The sequence below is a fragment of the Anser cygnoides genome, chromosome Z (assembly GCF_040182565.1).
Source record: "Anser cygnoides isolate HZ-2024a breed goose chromosome Z, Taihu_goose_T2T_genome, whole genome shotgun sequence".
In the NCBI taxonomy this organism is placed as follows: Eukaryota; Metazoa; Chordata; class Aves; order Anseriformes; family Anatidae; genus Anser; species Anser cygnoides.
The window spans coordinates 57,478,363-57,499,103 of NC_089912.1; the positions used below are offsets into that span (position 1 = coordinate 57,478,363).

At 37.9% G+C, this 20,741-nt stretch overlaps 1 protein-coding gene and 1 long non-coding RNA gene across 4 annotated transcripts; both read right to left on the bottom strand.

Annotated features, from left to right (window-relative positions):
* Nucleotides 1-1,154: 1,154 nt before the first annotated feature.
* Nucleotides 1,155-6,333, bottom strand: LOC106037301 (uncharacterized). 2 transcript variants are annotated; one of them, XR_010827640.1, is made up of 2 exons: nucleotides 6,032-6,333; nucleotides 1,155-2,514 (listed from the first exon to the last, which is right to left on the bottom strand). It is a non-coding gene; the product is annotated as an uncharacterized lncRNA (long non-coding RNA). The 2 variants fall into 2 exon arrangements; XR_010827641.1 differs by lacking the exon at nucleotides 6,032-6,333 and adding an exon at nucleotides 5,698-5,776.
* A 2,346-nt stretch (nucleotides 6,334-8,679) lies between these two features.
* SYT4 (synaptotagmin 4) lies at nucleotides 8,680-19,740 on the bottom strand. 2 transcript variants are annotated; one of them, XM_066988173.1, is made up of 4 exons: nucleotides 19,232-19,740; nucleotides 15,628-16,436; nucleotides 13,980-14,100; nucleotides 8,680-11,777 (listed from the first exon to the last, which is right to left on the bottom strand). In XM_066988173.1, the coding sequence occupies exons 1-4, from the start codon at nucleotides 19,263-19,265 to the stop codon at nucleotides 11,470-11,472; spliced, it is 1,272 nt and encodes a 423-aa protein (XP_066844274.1). In that variant the 5' UTR covers nucleotides 19,266-19,740; the 3' UTR covers nucleotides 8,680-11,469. The 2 variants fall into 2 exon arrangements, with proteins under 2 accessions (XP_066844274.1, XP_066844273.1); XM_066988172.1 differs by having other exon boundaries at nucleotides 15,622-16,436; nucleotides 19,232-19,739.
* Nucleotides 19,741-20,741: the final 1,001 nt, after the last annotated feature.

Sequence of the window (20,741 nt, forward strand, 5' to 3'; positions counted from 1 at the left end):
CTATTTGTTTACATATTGTCAAAATGATATAAAGTATATTTCCTACTTACTGTGGTGGCCAAACAAGATATTGAAAATTATGTAAAACCTTGAAGAACACAAACAATGAAGCTGGAATCAAATAACAACATCTTCAATTTCTCACCTTGACAAATCAAATAGTTTCAACATTACTTAAAAAAATAGTTATTTCAAATTCTGAAAGTGTGATCAGAATTATGTTTCTCCAAAGCTGTTTTTCCTGAGATAACTTTGTATTTTGATTAGCTTCAAATACAGATTCTTGTAGAATTCTGCTTTTCAAGAAAAAGCTTTTCAGCAGGGTCCTACTCCCACTGTCTCACAAAGCTAAGCAGAGACCTCTTTCCCTTGCTGGCCCCATTCATTAGGCAGAGCAAGTCTCTGAACACAGCTCTCCAAAGCACTGCAGAAGTTATGACCTGAGCATCATAGCACTGCCTTGGGCGTGTGCTGGGCATGCTCCCTGTTACTTGCTATTACTACACTCCCATTTATCTGAGAAGATAATCATCATAATTTGCTGTTTTAAGCAGTTTAAGTTTAGTTTATATCAGAGTTATGTAATTGTCTGATAACCTAGTTATCAGACAATAAGTTCTCAAAGATCTGGTAGAGGCAAATACATCCACTCCACAGTAGCACCTGTATTTTCATTCAGCTGGAACGATCTGCTCTCAAAATCCACAGCTTTCTCCCCTCAACACCCAGCTCTTTGCACCAGTTACTAAACTAGGTGAACACATCTGATAGAGCATGACTTCCTATGCATGCACAGAAGATGAATCCAGACAGCAGCACCTCAGCACAGCCAGGCAAGACATTGCATCAGATACTGCAGGAGCAATGGGCAGAGGTTAATAACTCCATGTGCAGTCTGACACCTACACAGCTACTTGAGGGAACTTTCTTTCATCAAGATTTCTGGGGTTTAGAGCGATTCCTGCATCCTGATCCAGAAAGGAATTAGGAATTTAGGCTGACCAGCAGGGCTCCAGAATCTGTGCAAGATACTTTTGATCAAAAGGGTAGAAAAAGTGATGAGAAGGAAGCACAATGGAGCAATATAGCATGAGGATTATAGGAAACCATGTTTCTTTTAAGCTCAGATAGCAAACACCAATTCAGATAGTGTATATTTCATTTAAATTTATTGCATTGAATAAAAGTGACATGAACATTATATACCTTACCATAATTCTTTCATTCATTACTATAAGCCAGTTTCAGCATTTCACAATAAAAAAAAAAAATGGTATTATAGGCCTAATGACTTACGGTAAATATTTTAGTTGCATTGCTTTTATTCCTGTTTCATATCAATTTTATGGACTATATTTCAGAGAGGATTCATATTGAGCATTGTCTGGTTTATAAAGGTTTATATATACTATATATTGTAGATTTAGACAAAGAGCAAATTCAGTTAAGTGCCCGTGGATGAATGACATTTTTGCAGCACCATTTATATATAACAAAGATATCAGCAAGGGGATTCTAGGACAGGCATTATTTTTTGCATCAAGTTTTAATCCTAATAATTGATGATGGCTGACAGTATAATCTTTTCACAAATATTTCTTAGCTCTGGATACCGTAACTCTTGTTTTTCTACATCACAATCTTACCAATGAGAAGGCAAAAACCACCAGGCAAGCATGAGTTCAAGCCTGATCACTTTCATAGTAATTCTTAAAAACACTCATGTACATATGGGTTTGTGTTTTTTTCAGTTAAGCTTTATGATCACTCAGAAATACATAGCACTGACACCTTCCAACTGAGAGCAGACTGATGCATCATCCTTTATGAAAGCAGTCAGTTGTTGTCAGAATAAACTGATCAGAAGCATGCATACTACACACACGTGAACACAGGGATTCAGTCACCAGCAGGTTTGTGCTCTTTGCCCTGAGGTTCTGCACACACACAGATGTAAACAGAAAAGGATACTTGTGATCAATATTGCTCTTGAGCCAGGAAACACACCTCCTGTTAATTTACACTTCGACATTTATACCAACCTCTTTATGCCACCACTAACTTCAGAAGATAACATACTCAGTTATGTACCGTAGAAACTCAAGATCATATTGATGCTTTTGTTATTCTGGTTGCTAAAGAACAGAGTGACAAACATCAATATAATCTTTTTATACTCCATTCTAAACTAAGTACTTTAAGAACTTCTTACACTTTGTTGTGAATTGAACTGTTTTCATAGCCCAAATCTTCAGACTATTCCTTTTCTGCAACAATTCATGCCTATTCTACTTCTTATAAGGTTTAAAGAGGGTAAGAAAAAAGCACTTTTCTGAGCTGGAGATGGCCTCAGTCCAACTCTCTGCTTGAAGGTGAGATATGGGCTTTTGTGTTCCTCCTCGGGGAATTGTTGGGAAAGTTTTGCATAGGTCCAGAGCTGGTTATCAAGCAAAGCACAAGTAGAAAGGTGATGCATCTCTAAGTACCCAGTGATCTCAAAGACAGGATATTTACCTGAAACAGAGTCAGAGTAACAACTTATGCCAGCACGATTCATCTCAAATGCCATTCAATTAATATAATATAGACTAAAAAACAGACTTCCCTTATTTAATTTAGATCTAAATAACTCCATCTAAAAAGTCTATGAAAACTGTTTCCTTTTGAAACTATCTTAGACTTCTAAACAAGAAAAAAAAATCACAGTAGAGTTTCCATCCCTATAACACATTTTCTGAGCTCCACATAATGTTGGTAGTCACCTTTTCCCACTCAGAAGACTGCCTTTGTTAGAATGCCATGTCAAGCTTGCCTCCATGGGCTGTGAACACACCCCCTTGGGACAGATAGGCAGGTCCAGTGATCAGACATGCTTAGTAACAAGATTTTTCTATCCTGAATAAAGGTGAATATTAAGAAATATAGATTAAAATTCTCCACTCACAATGAAGCTGATAGGTAATATATTACCTCTCCATAAGGAATATTTTGATATCATTATCCAAGAGACAGTCATTTGGCCACTTCAAGTTACCTTACCCTGAAATTTGGCATAAGCTTGCTTTTAACTTAATTGCATTTTTATAGTTTTAATCAGAGATGGATGAACTTTTACGGTGAAATTTCAGAGTTGCACATGGACCAGGATTTTCCACTGAGTATTGAAGGATCATTTGTACATCGATCTCTGGCTTTGTAATGTTGGCTTTAGGGAGACAGGGATAAAGCACAAGTTTGCTGCCGAGTATGTTAAAGTACTGTATTTGTTCATTGTATATTTTATGCATTAACTGTATGGTAACAGTTCCTCCAAATTAGGAATAACATAATAAACAGCATTCAACAAGGGCTATCTTTGAAAGATTCAACAGAGAAAGTTATAGCCATTTAAATGTGGTGTTAATAGATACCATAGCTTTATGTAAATGCCTCTCCATTTACCTTTCAGCTTCATAAGGCACCTACTACTACTCTTTGCCCAGAGAGGCTGTGAAGCCTCCTCTGCTTTTGTTAGAAAAGAAAATAGCCAGAGGTTGGTTGAACCTCAGCCTGAGGTTTAGCTAACTGAACAGAAATGCTACTGGACATGACATAAGAAATTGCTGAACATGACCAACATTGTAAGGAGTGAAGAAAAAGCTACAGATAGGGAGGGAGGGAGGGATCTCTCAAGTGGTCAAGAGGGAGTCAGAAATGGCTAAATTTCACATACAATTGGAGGGAAGCACTGGGGACCTTTGTGGGAGCCAAGATTCGCAGACCCAGAGTTTCTGAGAACAGGTATCAGTAAAAGTATGTGAGGATGACGTTACCTAGGTAACGGCACCAGAAATTTCAAATTTGGGTATGGATATAGCAAAACTGACTCTAAGTGAGGATGGAGGCAAGGAGAATAATAGAGGTAGGTTGGCTGGCTGGGCAAAGCTCAAGGCAAAGACAAGGAGGTACCACGGCAGCAAAAAATGAGGGCTGACAAGCAGGAAAAAAAGTATGTGAGTTACATTACACAGGTTGCCTGGTAGCTCTGTACTTACTCACAAAGCCTGGAGCACAGCAAAAAAACAAAACAGTCATTCTGATCATACCCAAGGTTAAGCTTTCCTTTCCCGGTCCTCCTGCCCAGGAGCAAAAGCTGCTTTCCCTGGATAGCAGGGGAGCACTTGAGATGAATGAACAGAGCATGCCAGGGTCCTCAAATCAGGCCAGACCTTACAGCATCAGCCTTGTCCCAGTCACTTGCTAACAGTGAAGCCTCAACAGTCCTTCAGGGACATAAGAGAGCACACTTAACCCTCACGGCCTTTGTTCAAAGCAAATTTAGAACCCATTACACAAAGTAAAACTTCATTAGTGTTGGAATAAATGTCCATTGACCAATGTGACTCAAAGCATTCTAAAATAAGGTGTATTGTTTGCACCAAGGGGAAAAACAACCAAAAGAAATCTGCAAATGCAGGCTATATATATATATTTTTTTTCTTAATCTGAAGTCATACCACACTTCTACCTCTGCTGACAACATTTTACTCATGTGCACTTTCTTCACACTGATTTACTTATCTCTAACTTTTACTGCTGCTAAATATCACTTCTGATTTTAGCCTGGGATAATTCTCTATTGTTATATGCCTATTTGTGATTCACATCCATTTTCTTCTCCATATATATCCATCGCAGCATACAGCTTTGAGGGATTTATCTAAAGAAAATACAGTCCCCAGAGCAGCATTACTACCCTGGAGAACAGGGGAAAATAATAACTCATAACAGAAGTTAGTAGCTACTATTGATGTTGTTAAGCTTTATCTTATGCTACTGAAAGGAAAATTGAGGCTAGAATACTGTTTATTTGTCCTACAATTCTACATAAACACGCACCTCAGATACAGAGGGAGGTTTCCCCATCCATCTGTTAGTAACCAACTAGAAACTTTCATTCATACCATCCTAAAGGCAATCTCATTTGGAGGGTATTACTGAAACGTAATCAATATTGCTGCTGATTCTCTGAAACACTTCACACTTGTTTCCTTAAAACCAGATATGTTTTCAGAGCCATGTAAAATATTTACAGCAACTGTCAGAGAAAATATATAGTTATCTCTGTGGCTGTCTTCAAGACTAAATTAAATCTTGCTGTCATCATAGAGTACCCTTGGTTGGTTAGGAAAAAATAAATACAAAAACCACTAACAGCCATAGTATTAATAAATTTTAAAAATCATGCTGCTTCTCTAGAAATTTCAAAAGATTCAAGAGACAGTGGTCTTACATGCCTCTTGTGCATTTTGACCTTCTGCAACATGGACTTCATGCCTTTTTTTTTTTTCTCCTATATTCAATGTTTTCATTAGAATCAGACTTTCATAAGGCAGTATTTCTTATGTGGAGAAAAAAAAAATGGATCTTTCTGCAACATTCATTTATATGAGAAACACTATTCTAATGTATTCCTGCAAATTAAATGAAAATCCAGACTGCCATGCCTCAGAGCTGCTATGGAGAGCACCCTTAGCCCTGTGCACAGCCACAGACCCCTGGAAGCTGCCTGCAGTATCAATGTCCTTACCGGTCACCCAGGGGGACCTTACATTCCTGCACATCTCACTTCAAACCAAACTCTGTGCTGCATTGTCCACTAGAAGACAACACCCTCTAACTGCTCAGTCACTTAAAAGCCCTCACTTGAGAGATTACCTAAAGAGGAACAGCACTGAATTATGGATGAAGCTTCCTTCCTGAGGACAAAAGGAAACAGGATTTCCAGGCAGGCCCAGCCTGTTCTTCAGTGGCATCTCACTCTAGGACTCCTATAGAAAGACCCCACAGCTCAGCAAGGCAGCTCTCTGCTCTCTACAAGAGGTGGTTTATGAACTCAAACCACCTGGCAGTACCTGGGATCTCCGCTACTGCAACTGCCACAGCAGCACAGCACAGCAAGGGCAGGCAGCAGTGCACCCCAGGGACAGAGATCGCATAGCAGTGGTGTCAGTGTGCCAAAGACTTTGCAACGCTGATCTGTGTTACTTACCTTGGCATGTTGGAGACCCAGACAGAACTCTAGCTGTGGGGTCTGGGACTGCTACTGCCCATCTGGCAGTTGGAGGAGGGCAGCTCTCAGAAAGAAAAAGCTGCATAACTTGGCAACAGGGGGAAGCAAACACACTCCCACCTTTGACTTCAGAGCAAATATAGTGCTCTTGTCACTGACAGCCACTGGATTATTGGAGCCAGCTGTGCTTAAACCTTGTGTCTGCATCGAGGAAGACTGTGATAATTATTGAAGATGAGTTTCTTCTGGGGATGGGGGCCTAATCTGCTCCCCTGCCCTTATTCCCTGGGAGGTTTGGTGCTTGCTTTAAGGCCGGGCTCCAGGATGGTGCTAGGGCTTGTCCAGGTCTTGAACTATTACAGCTCTTCCACATGTGCTGCTGTAACCCAGAGTTTATCAGGGTGACTGCAGAGTGCGGGGGGGTAGGGGTAAGGTGAGCGGTCTACATGGTGTCTCCTCAGGCCTGCTGCTGCACGGTGAAGGCTCAAGCAGAAGTGGACTCAGATAGGGCAACGCCTGATTGTGTCACTGGTGGTATAAGCACAGCTTTTGCTTCTATGACCAGCCATTCCCTGGTTAAGTATGAAGTACTTTAAATACACAATAGCCAAAGTAGTGTAAGATAAACATAACAATAGTATAGCAAAGAGACTAACTCCTCCGACTTCTTGTCTTCCATTCTTACTTCTGAACTAAAAGGTGCTGCAATGCTGTACCTATAATTAGTGCTTCAAAGCCTCTGGGCCCGAAGTCATGTTGCAGCTGCTAATTAGTGATAGAAGGTAAAAGATACTAAGGAAATGCCTATGAGAATTGAGAAGAACTTCTTGAATAAAGATTGTTGCTCAGGAGTTACCGACAGAGCAAAACTAGTCATAGCAGTTGTAAGAGCACCTTGGCCTGTTCAGCAGCTTCAGACCTTACGACGCAAAGGGCAGAGGTTGAAAGGTAGCAGCTTAAACAGAACATATATGAGTCTTTTTTTGAGGAAAAGAAGTATTGTTCATGCTGTTATGCATTGCTACTGTGTGTGCAGCATGTTGCTATCCATGATGCTGTGTAAATACAAGGGGCTTATGGAATAGTGTTATACTTTAGGAATCAGACCTACTGCAAAGGGGAGGGCATCTGTAAGGTCCCTCTTGAGGCCTCATAGGACTTGTCCGTTGCAACAAGTTGAGAAACAAATAGCAATCAGGACAGTAGCCTTGAGACTCTCCCTGAGGCTCAACAGTGTTGTAGTCAAAGAAAGCTATAGATGTTCTCCATGTGTCCTGAAGAAAAGGTCTGAAGTATGACTCATGAATCACCATTGTTTGAGGAGAACTGCACAATACAGAGAAGAAAAAAAAAAAAGAAAGAAAAAAAAAAGTGCTGCACAGAAAAGAAGAGAGCAGTCTTTCAGACTTGATACCTTTCCCTTGGGGACACGAGATTTGGCAGGGAGATTTTGGCAGCTTATATCCATAGAAGATGTTCTGTGTCATTTGTTTGACAGTGGATCCTGTCATATTTTTCACACATCAATTTATGTGACAAGGATCAGGGATCCATTCCAGGCAAACGGTTGTAGGTTTACACTAGAAGTCACTAAATGGCAATGTGTATCCCATGTGCAACCACCTTCCCTTCCCTTTCTTTGATTTAGGCTTGTGTTGGTAAAATACCCTAATAACCTTAGAGGTGACAGCAACGAATTTGCATTTGTACATAACATTTGAAGGAATGTGTTCTCTATCCATCTCATCTGATGAGAAAGTGCCTGACATAACTACAAAGGAAGTAAGGGTGTTACAGCATGATTGTCCAAGGAATCATTTTTGCTTCTGGAAGACAAAATGGAATGTCATCAGGACTCCAACAGTCAATGACTTGCATTTTACTTCTTTCACCTGATATTCTAGAATTCATCCTCATTTTGTAGGACTCAGATTTTCCAACATGGGCAATATCTCAAGTTCTAGCCTGAGTATATAGTAAAATTCAAGACAAACGTAAGCATACACCAAGAATCTAGGAATAAAGAACATGTGATAAGCCTGGGTAATATTTGGCAAAGTAACTCTGATCCACCTCTATGAGAAGAGGAAGATTTTTTAGGTCTTTTTTTTTTTTTTTTTGACAGAAGCATGATAGAGTAGGTTGTGAGCACAAACAATAGCAGAAGTCTCTGGAAAAGATACATTCGTGGGATAATTGTTTTGGGATGGGATGAACAAAAGCAGTAGTTTATTCTTGTCTTACACACATGGCACAACATACAGAACCAGCACAAATAACTTACAAAATCTCATACACCATGCTTCCTCTCGAACAGCTTCTATTAAGTTACAACACCATAACAAATCAGGTATTTAGTTACGACAGATTTCAGACATGGATAGCCTCCCATTCAAGGAGTTATTGTTTTTGTAAACTACTTAGACAAACATCATTTTTTACATGTTTAATACAATACAGTATCGTTAACAGTGTTCAAGATATTCACAATGAGAATTGAATACTTTATAAAACAGCAGAATTTCTCATCTAGAGACAGGTCTACATTTGCTCCTGCCTTGTCTGGTTTACAGATGTGTTACAAGTCTTCTTTACTCAACTTTCCAAGCTAAACATTGCTTTAAATGAAAAAAAAAAAAAAAAAAAAGCAAAACAAAACAAAACCACCACTATTTACATTTTTTTCAATTTAATAAAAATTTATTTGCTTCCCTTTCCCATTCCTACCCTCTACCCCCATCAATAACTGCCATTTAGCTGGTACAAATATTAACCCTCAGGCTGCTATATTAGCTTTTAAACAATTTTGATGACAACGTGTTAGATGCAAAGTGAACAATGGTCATAGCCCATCATTAAAGGGTGGACTTTTTTAATCCTGATGTCAGAATTTGTGTCCATTGGAGACAGATGATACCTGTCATCTGATTTTTAGAGATAATGTTTTCTTTCTGGGCCAATGTACAAAACCTCCTTTTTTTTTTTTTTGTTTTTAATTGCAGGAGATCCCACTCTAGTTGGTGCAATCACTTTCATTATGAAATTCTGTCCTTACTAGAAATAGTAACAATTCTGGCCGCATGGTACTGCATTAAACTCTCCCAGACAATATTAAATCAAAGAGTGTCTCCCCTGCCTATGGTCCCATTGTGCTGGGTTGTCTCACAAGAAGAGTTTTCCTCCGTGATTCCACTTCAAACACCACCGAAGCCTGTGGGCATCTTTTCCTTGACCTAGTGTATTTGAATCGTATCTACTTGATATAATTGCGTTGGAAAACTCTAGCCCTTGAGCAGTTAATCAGCTTTCTAAAGAAATAAGCAAAAAAGATTCCTATCCTTTATACATACAATACGCATTTTTTTACATTGAGCGTTATCATAAAAAGCATGTTTATGTTATTTTGAAAATGAATTTTTACAGAACTTTATAAACACTGTTATATCAAACACATTCTCAAAAACTGGAGAAATTACTGACACAAAACCTGAAAGAGCCTCAATAGAATTCTTCCAGTACTATTTCTCTACTTGCATATTTCATATTTCAGTGTCCTTTACTGCAAACATAAATTGGCCATATGGGAACAGGGAAAAATCAACAAATCCCCAACAGTTTTGAATAAGACCTGCATCCATTGTTTAATGAGAGTAACTGAACATCTAGAAGATTTTTTTTTTTTCCTGGCATGCCCATTCTGTTATCTTTACTCACATTGAGCAATACCTTGATTCCCAAATAGTTTCATTGACTTTAGTGGAATTACATGTGACAAAATGACATATGCAAAAATACTGAAAACCATTTTCCACTTTTTAAACCATTCTTCAGTTAACAACTAACATCACCATATTCTTCTTTATATATTATTGTAATTAAAAATGACATAGGAGTAGTATTTGCAAACTTCTGTATCAGAAATCAGTGTACAAACTTTAGGAAGTAATCTTATAGTTGTGCTATAGTTCTGACAGCCTAAAAATGCATGAAGTGTGACCAAGAGTAAATATCACAGGCCTAAATGCTCTGTTTATATACTTGGGTTTTGACACTTTATATCCCCCTAGGCTGGCACAACTTAAGTTTAAGCATACACACGTCACACTAGCATGAAATTATAAAACTTTTCTTACCACCACCAATTTTCAGTACAATCAGTAATGGACATTAATGCATATCAGCTAACTGAAATGCACTTTTCAAGTAGTATGTCTAACATAATATTGTATAAATTATAATGACAGTTTTTTTTCCTGTCCTGCAAAAGTTCAAAAACGTATTGAACTTTGTATTTTGTGAGTATTCTTATTGACTGTAGTGATATAACTCACAGCTCAGGAAGCTAAACAGCTGAAAAAGGTTTTGTACTCTGTCTCACAATTTTCTTTGTTTTTAATTTAATGAAACAATCAAAACGATTTTTTTTTTTTTTTTTAAGATTACGGAACGGCTTGAAATATAAATTGTGAAAGGTCAGTGACGGTAGTGTCCTCTGTGTTTCCACATCTCATTTTCAGTGCTTTCTCTTGGCATGAAATACTAAAGGTGTAATCCTTACTAGAGGAGAAAGTATGCAAGCCGTGCTTAATCCCAAATTTTAACTTTACTGTAACACGTACAGTCACCCGTAAAGGAGCCCTTTTGACAAGACAATGTACGTTAACTTACTCAACAATTTGTAGAATGTATCTGTTTCGGTCACTGTAACAAAACAGGTTATATATATACATTTTAAAAAATCCAAGTGTAAATAATTATAGAGTATTTCCACACATAAAACAACTAGTTGCACATGATGTGATATGTAAAGCAAATTGCTGAAAATTTCTTCAGTCTTTGGGATGATCAAAGTATAAGTAACCAAAACTTACAACTAATGATTGAATTTTCATAAAAGAAGGTTTATGATAGAGGGGCAGAAGGAATGCCCCTCCTACTCACCCTCATTCCCCATTGCTTTTATAGACTCAATCCCTTCCCACAATAAGCCACCATCTTTTTGGTGTTCTTGGATCTAGCAATATATTTTAATGAGGTTATCTTCTTCTGTATAACAGTACTAATAATGTTTCCAGTGACTTTTTTTTTTTTTTTTGGTAAAACATAGTCCTTATTGAAGTTTATACTGCTTCAGAAGTTTTAGGCTATGTAAACTACAGAAGAATATAAATTTAATCAAATTAAGTTAAAGCCTAATGAAATAGAAATTCCTTTATTTACTGTGAAAATTTAGTTACCTTCTATTTTGATAATTCAATCCAGTTTTTACTCCCCTACCCTCACCAAAAAAAAAAAAAAAAAATAAATAAATAGTCTTGTAGTTACAAGCCTGTAATTATACATAGCAAAGAAAGAAAACTGCTCCTTACCTATGGAAATATATATAGTTTTTCAAGTTCCAACCCCTCTTTGAGCTGCTAACCATCACACAACATATGCCATTTGGCAATTTGTCTCCTAGGATATTCACAAATTTCCTTCCAGTGCTCTCCACCTGTACCTTCTGCTGAAGATCCCAAGGTTAACCGGCCAATGACCTCATTTCTTGACCCTCTATCTGAATCTAAAACCAAAAATTCAATGCTGATATCATCAAGGCCCTCACAAGGAATGTCAAAGACAAACAATTCGTTGAACACTGCATTGGGGGTACACTTCTTCACATGGGTTTTCTTTTTAGAAATTCTTTTCTTAGCATGGTACAGGTTCACTTTGACATAAGGATCTGCAATGAAAACAAAGAACACAGGTAAGTTATTGGACTGTCATTTAGAAATTCCTTGATCTAGTTGATGGATGGTAAACTTTGTAATATACCAACAGAATTACGTCCCAGTAAGGGCTAGTTTCAAATTACTGAAGATGATTTGTCTCATTCATTTTTGTGTGTGTGTGTTTGCTTCTGAATTAGTCTCTTTAAGCTCCTTTTATGGTCACCAAATATGTAATCAAGACAGTCAGTAGTTTAGGGCATGATTCATCTAACCAAATGCTGGGGTCTCCTCCATGAGATAAATCCTGCCCTGTAGTCCGTTAACCCTCATGTTTACATCTGTACTGCGTCTAAAACTGGTCTGAAAGAACATAAAATTGTAATGAATTCTGACAAATATATGTCACTATATATTTACATGTAACAGAAATCTGCTTTTCACACATTTTACAAGTAGGGGATAATCATTAGTGTTAATATGACTCATGGAAAACAAAGCCTCAAAACCAAGAGAATAATCCCATGCTGAGAGAATGGATGCGATTCATTTCAGTTGCATGTTTTTTTAAAGTCAATTAGCTTGATTAAATTTCTCCACCAACTTTTATTGAACAAATTTAACATTAAACTTTAAATGTATGGCTACATTTCTTGATAGGATATGTACTTGACTTTATGTCTGTACTGTACTATTGAAAAAGGGAAGAGAAAATATCCATATTTTAGCTCTGTTAAACAACTTTGAGTGCACATTCCTTGGAAATTTTCAACTACTGCAAGATTCCTTCACTCTTGTCTTCAACAGTGGCTACAATTCTTCTTCAGAGAAATTCTAAGGAACACTTTAGAAATCATCCCTTTCAAGTACATTTATTTTGCATTTATATTTACACGTACTTCAGTGCAAATATGTACCTGTTTCCAAATTCTCATGGTGCAGAGATGCAATGCTAATCCCCTTCTATCAAGCGAAGTAGTTTATGACTCATATTTAGAAATTTTATGCCAAAGCTATCAGACTGAAATGGTCAGATAATGAAAAATTTTTTGGTTCCTTGGATTGACAATGGTTTGACAGGAGTAAGGTATGATAGAATACATCTTCACTTTCACAGTCTATCATCATAATAAACATTTTAAAAATTGGCTTTATATAATTAAAATTTTCATTAGCTTTGGAATGAGAATATGCTACACAAACACTAAAAATATCAAAATCGGTATCCATCAGAGCATTCCTGCCATTGTTCATTTCTTTTTAAATGACCATTTCTGGCTGTTATTTCTGGCTAATAGATAAGGCTGGAATGTTCCTCTTGATTTTATTAAGACTACTAGGAGACCTCAGCACCAATATTTCTTGGTGTGAGAAGTAGAAAGACTGTATTATTGGCTGTAGTAACTATGATTCAGTGGTTGCAAAAACTACTTTTTTCTTCCTTTGAGAAAATCCTGTGTGTTGAAATAGTTAAGTCTTACAGAAAATCAATAGCAGATGTGCTACACTTTGTGTAGTCCTCTGCTGTGTACTCTTCTTCTTGTGTATTTGTCTTATTCTCAGGTGGTTAGTATATTGCATTTTAAATTTTATTATATTGTTATCTAGCATTAACATGCATCTAAATGCAATTCTAGTATTGACTTCAAAAAAAGTTTCACTGAGTGCAAAATGGCACAAGACCATGAAAAGGGACTGCAAAAGCTTTAGTGTACCCCAAGCAGTGGGATAGTTCACCTTTTCACCTTGTCAAATAAATGTTAATGCTCAGTAGGCCAAATTCAGGACTGATGTAACTGGTTGCCTTTTTGGATGCTAAGCTGAAATATACCATAATATACCCTATGAGGATCTCACTCAATATTGATCATCATAAGTAAACTGATCTTTTGTCATAAATAAAAGCTTTTAGTATCTGCAAACAACATCCCATACTTATGGCAGAAGGATTCTGTTCAAGACAATGACAACACTCAATGGCTTCCAGTGCTAACAGATGTCATCTTTTTTTCTAATGTGTTTGAAGAACAAAATTTTAAAATATATACTCTGCAAAATAAAGCATTGACCTAGATATGAATGAAATTAATAGACTACAAATAATGCTTACAGCACTTCTGCTTTTCTGGGCTATTTTTAATCTTTGAAATGTCACATTTCAACTGTCTTCTGTTTATTGTACATACTTTGGGCTTATTCATTAGTAAAACCATTACCTGATAATCCTGACACATCAGACTTAGGTAGATGCCTGGCTTTTAAAACAACAACAGTTAGCGTGTTTGTTGTAGACTGATAACAGAGAGAGATCAGTAATTCTCCACGCCCAGATGATTTCTGAGGAAATGAAAGGGGAAAAAAAAAAAAAAGAAAGAAAAAAAAAAAAAAGATTATTTAGGAGCAATTATATTGACAACACTTGAAAGTAGAGCTAATAAGATTCCTCAAATGTCAAATTACTGTGCATCTCAGACTGGTGTAAAAGTATATAATTTATGGAGCTATGCTGCTTTGCCTAGCAAATATAATTTCCCTGTACTACAGTTACATAACTCTTCTTATCATTGACTATTACACTGAACAAAGTAAATAAGTAAATAAATAACTAAATGAAAATATGGGTTGACATGGCATCATTATATTCACAGATAATAAATGGAATCCTACATGGGGGGGGGAGGGGGGGGGGACGTGCAGGGGAAGTCTCAGTGAAAGAAAAACACCTTAAGAAAAACAAACTTCTGTGAAAGCTGTGTTGATAAAAAATGAATAAAGGTAATTCACAAGAAAATCGTCAGTAGATCTTTTTAGCTTATTAGCTATTCAAAAACAATTAGTGAAAACAACAAATAGTGAAATCCCTGACACTTTCTAAAATAATATAAATGGAATAAAGATGAGATCAAATACTTTCTCTATTATTATTAGATTTGAATTTGCAGGAGTAATTTAGTTCACCAAAAGTCAAGGGAAACAAACAAAAAGATTACCTTATATTCCAGAAAACCTAGTAAGTTATCAACAAAATACCAGTGACATAGTTACAGTTGTAATATAGTGATAGAATTGCAAAATAATATTAGTTAAAGGTATGTTGTCTGGGAGACATTTACTTAATTTGTCAGCATGCTTGCTCTTTGAAAACAATCAGATTGAAAGTCAATATACAGTCCACTTCCTTAGCAAAGGTTAAAAGACGTGTGTGTGAGGCATGTGCATTTCTGTGGTTCAGCTATGATTGTGGTCTTTACATTTTGAAATGAGAAAAAATTTTATTACATATTTTTAGCCTAGCGAAGCTAATATGCTTTGGCATTGACTTCAGTGAGGCTTTGGCATCTCCCTCATATCTTATAGTCCTTAGAAGTGCTACAGCCTCTGCCATGGTTGTTGTGAGAGAAAAGGTAGTAACAGCACTGAAGTGAAAGAACATGCTATTGCACCACTAGTAGAGTCTCAAAGAGGTTCCAGTTCCCTCAATAAAGACTACCAGTATTCTTTAAGAACTTGCTTATCAGCCCCTAGAGATGAAGTGAAAGATTTGCATTGATTTCAATAAAACCTCGAGAAAACATGATTTCAAACAGAAAAGAGGAATATAATAATAATAATAATAATTATTATTATCATATTATCATATTATCATTATTATTATAATCATGTATAAATCTTTGCATTCTTTCCTATAATGTTCTTTTATTTCCTTTGTATAGCTACTTCCTTATGCTGCCACTATGGAAACATCTCAAGAGCTCACATAGTAAACTTGTACCCTTCTCTTTCCAATATGCTACCAGCACAAGAATCATAGCTAAAACTAGTACAACACTTCTAAATTTTAAATAAGAAATATGTTACCCTAACATTTCTTTTGATGATCTCTCTGTCCATTAGCATCCTTCCTTCTGACAATTCAATTCCTGCAAGGGGGATGAGGACTTCTCCAATGACATCATCTCTGGAAAACCTGTCAAAGCTCAAGATCATAAAGTGAAGTGTTAAATCTTGAATTTGGCTGTAGGGGATCCCATAGAATGTGAATGTCTCATCAAAAGCTGGATCTAAGGTTTTTCTCAGCACTCTGGTTTTCACCTTGTGCTTTTTCTCAGGCAGGATTGTCATTTTGATGTAAGGATCAGAAGTCATTGACTGTTCATCCATTGCTGGCAGCCCACGTGCTTCTTTGATGTTCACTACAAATGCCTTTTTCTCAAAGTTGTACTCTAAAGAGAAAAAGATTGTTCCTAGCTTGTCTTGTTTTTCTTCAGATGACAAGGATGTGATGGACTTTAAACTATCAGGGGATACTGAATCTTTCTTCCTTTCTGAAAAGTGTTTTGGAGACACATTTTCAAGGTCTGGAGAGCTCTGCGTTTTAGAGGTTGTTTTGGGGAAATTGCCATTTAGATCTCTCTTCTCCAGGTCTAGATGGAGAGAATTCTTAGGCATTGCCGATTTGTTCTTTGCTTCACTTTTATCATCTGCTCCAAACTTCTTCTTACTGTTGAGATTCTCAGGATAAATATCAACTCCCTTCAGAACATGGACAAACTTATATGGAGGGGTCTTATTGGATTTGGAAGATTTGCGCTGGCAGCAGATCCAAGCAAAAAGGGAGACAGAGAAGACAAGGCCAAATGCACTAAAGATCCCAACCACTGTAGGAATTTCATCTGCAAATTAAATAAACAACAACAAGCACATAAACAGCAATGCCTTGGCCTCTGTGTGATATTTAATAAAGTAAGAATTTAGCAAAATAAACTGATACGAGATGGTAACAGCAGGAGTCAATGGACTGAAAGTTCTTTGCATTGTACATATCGCTCGCCACCTGCAGGCATGAATGTGCAGTCCCATACAAAGACAATTGCTATGTTAGTATTTTTCCATATATTGGGTGTCTGGAAGGAAAATACTGTTCTCATCCTAACAGCAATAATCATAAGTAATAGCTCGACTATCTCATCCCTCTAGGTGTAGTTTCTGTGTTTATATGTCAGTGAGTAAAACTAGTTCAGCTTTCACCTTTGAATTTATGTAGCTTTGTTGGTTAGATAATACAGATTCTGAAATATGTATTACTTATAGATACAGCATCTGCTTTTCACACCACTTCCTAGAACACTCAATTAACTCATTCTTATGGTCTGATCCCATAACTGCCTGGAGGTACCTCTTTAAAAAAATATATATATATATTAGGAGGTTATAATATTCAACAGTTTCAATGGGATTTTCAATATTTTGCTGGAACAAGACTACTAAGAAAATTTAGGATAATTATATTCCAAGTGTATTATCGAGATGGATGTGACACTGGGCATTCATATGTGAGTCCAAAGCTGAAAAATTGCTTAAGTGTATCACTGATACCTTTGAATTTAAAACATTATGAATCAAAGCCATGGGGAGTTTACAGGAAGGGTTACTACTTTTAAGGAGTATATAAGAAAAACATAAAAACAGAATTCTCCTGTAGCTTAGTATGAATCCTATACTAAAATACTGAATGAAGATAAAACTGAGCAAGCATTACAAGCTCAATTGTCATGTGGCTACATTAGTTACATATAGAGTATCATTAGCCCTTCACAAGCATGCATCGAAAGGGCAAATGAGCACAACTAATTGGAAATCCAATTTTGCCCATAAGTAACCCTACTAAGTGAGTTTAAAACTCCCACAATATAACAATAAGAGCTTAATCTTTATTCTCTGCAACAATGGAAACTGGTAGAATATTAATGGAATGACATTGTTTATGCATAAATGCAATTGTGTAACAGTTCTGGTTCCTCTAACAAATAATTAGCAGATCCTCCTGAATGAGAAAAGCAAAACTATCCCCCTGTATGAATTACTAAATCAGGTTCATCTAGGTAAAAGCTGGACAAGTAGATGTGCTACCACCGTAACTTCGCTTTTCAGTGCAATGAGTCAAAAAAAAAAAAACACACAATAGTAACACAACAAAGTAGGACATAATGTTCCAGCACAGAAGGAATCAGGCCTGGCTATTAATTGCTTCTGACAATGCTCATGCCACTTCACCTTTACCTACAAGCTGTATCAGTCTATGTACTTAATCATAAGGATTTAATGAAATAACTGAAAAATATATACATAATCAAGAACTATTTTTTTCCAAGTTAAACACGTGGCTCTGAGTTACAAGAATTCCCTGGGCTGCAGAAATTTAAATGTACATGGTATAAAGGTAGAAAGCAAGGAGTAATTGAAAATTAATTAGAATACTTTAAATCACTTTTAAGAAAGATTTTCACATTTTCAATACTTTTTCATGAGATGACACATAAAATTTTTATAGTAATGAAAATTATGCTATATTTTTATTCTACAACTACTGAAAGCAGTGGTAGAATCAATTTAGTATTTAAAATATTAATTAGCTCACTTAAATAAGTAATTAGATGAGGATGATGTCACAAGCATAGTTAGAGACATCAAGTGGGTAGGGTAGGCAGGAAAGAAGATGGAATGGTAAATAAACTGTTTTTACATTTATAGCTAATTATATTACAACATGAATTTCTTGCTGTTTTCATAATTTAAATCAGTTAGTTAGCATTCAAGGCAGGGTGTTAATAGGAAATATCACTTATTGATCCTGGGAGAAATTATTGTTTCAGTTATCTGATGCAAATCTGGAGTCACTTCACTTAAGTCGGTAGAATGATCCTTCAATTAAACCACTGCTAAAGCAAATAACATCCAGACTAGAGTCAATATTTGTAAAGCAGAGTTCAGAAACATTTCTACTCACAGCTTTTCTGAGTAAAGCTATTTAGTTACCTGTTTCATAAGTGCACGTTATGACTTTTTCTGAAACTTCCAGTATCATAGTTATTCAACATGTAAAAATGACACAACTGAAAAGTTCATTGTTATTATTGCTATTCTCAGTGAACACAGATTAATCAAGACAGAGCTGTTTACCCAAAAACACTGGGATCCTGTACTTTCATCCTCTTAGCAATGTTCTTTACAGGACTACATTTCACTTTAACTAAAGGTTGACAAGTCTTCCTCTATGACAAGAAAAAAGGAATGACAATTATTTCAAGAATGACAGATTTTCTCTGTGGCACAAGATGCATTTACATCATTTAACTCCAAAGCCATGCTACTTTAACCGAGACAGAGAAAACAACCTCAAACCTTCATCATCCAAAAATGCAACCAGTCAAACCTCTCCATCTCCCCCAGTGATTTACTGTGGGGAACGGGCAGGGGCAAAGAAGAGAGAGGGATAGAAGGGCAAGAAAGCAAATTCCCCCAACTTCTGGAATCGAACAGAACTAGGGGAAATCAGGTTCCTCCCAACACGCCGCGTGCGGTGAGGCGCTGGGGCGGCTCAGCAGAGCCTGCCTGCATGCTCTACTCCTGGGGAAGGGAGCAGCCCCCAGTACCCCCAACCCCTCTGCCGGGACGGGGATGCGCTTACCGAAGTGCTGGCGGCTGGCCGCGATCGGAGCCATGTTGGCGGCGTGCGCTGCCCGCGGTGCTGGAGATGCTGTCCCCGGTTCTGGGGATGCTGTCCACGGTGCTGGAGCTTCCGCCCGCGGTGCTGGAGCTTTCTGCCGAGGAGCCTGAGCCTCCCCTCCGGTGTCCAGAGACCTGCCCAGAGCTCCGAAGCTGTCCCCCTGTCTCTCAAACCACCCGGGCAGCGGGCTTTTCCAACGTGGTTTAAAAAAAGAAAATAAATAAATAATAATAATAATAATAATTATAATAAAAAAAAAAACGGAAAACAAAACCTGGAGACACGAGCGGTGGGGAAGGTGGAGGAGGAGGATGAGAGGGGGCTGGAGGAGCGGGGGGAGGGGAAGCTTCGGTCCTCCCCTTTGCACACTGATTTGCAACCCCCTTCCTGTTTTGGCTCTTCTGAGTAGCTCCGCTCCGAGACTGAAGACGTGGTTGAAACCCAAATTGACGCAATCCTGACGCTACAGGGCTGAAATCAGCACCTTTCCCACTTCCCATCCCCCCCTCCCAACCACCACACCCTCCCTCTCTTCGTCCCTTCTCTCCCCCCCCCCCCCCCCCCCCCCCCCCCCTTCCATCTTTCTTCGGATTGAACATGCACGCATCGATTATTTTAACTGCCCTGCTGCAGGATATGAGCTCCCACCCTCTGTCGGACACAGACAGGGGAATGCTAATATCTGTGATTCAATGCATCTTGTGTAATACACGGGTGTGTCTGTTTTTCTGGGGTAAGATCTATTTATCTGCTTATTTATCTATCAGCTGGACAGGCTATAATGATGTGAAGGAGATGCCAGCTCAGATGGTCCAGACACCTTGGCTCCAACTGCAAGGCAGTTTTCTCCTATGACTAACGTGATACACTTACTGGATTTGAATCACGAAAACTCCTGACGTGCCTTCTCCCTGTCCCTCCTCCCTGATTCTCCCCACTAGCCACCCCCATACAAAACCCTAAGCCCTCACTTTGCACATATATTTCTCTTCTCCTCTTGACCTTCCTGCTTGTCTGGGAAAGAGCTGACTCTACTGAGATACTTCTGGATTTTACCCAATTTACATGTCTGTCTACCAATCTGGACTAAGAACATGTAGAGGGGAGGGAAGGGGCAGGCAGGCAGGAGGACTGAAGGGAAACAGAATGAGAAAGCAGAGCTGCCTGTAACTAGAACCACTACAGCATAAAATAAACCAAGCTAAATCCTGGTGCAACAGAGCTGCAAAAGCCAGCACCTGGCATCTGACTCCTCCTGGATTCAGAACGGTAGCAGACAACTTTGGAGACCAACTGCTGCATAAATGGGAAACAGGTGTAGTTGCTTTTCTAAACAACAAAATCCAGATGCAAGCATAGTCTGGCATGACCCTGCCCCACAATGGGCTGCTTGGATGTCTTGCCCCCCTTTAAAGCAAATACTTCCTTCATACTGAAGCCAGTGAAGCTCCTTGAAGTTCAGAAACATAAA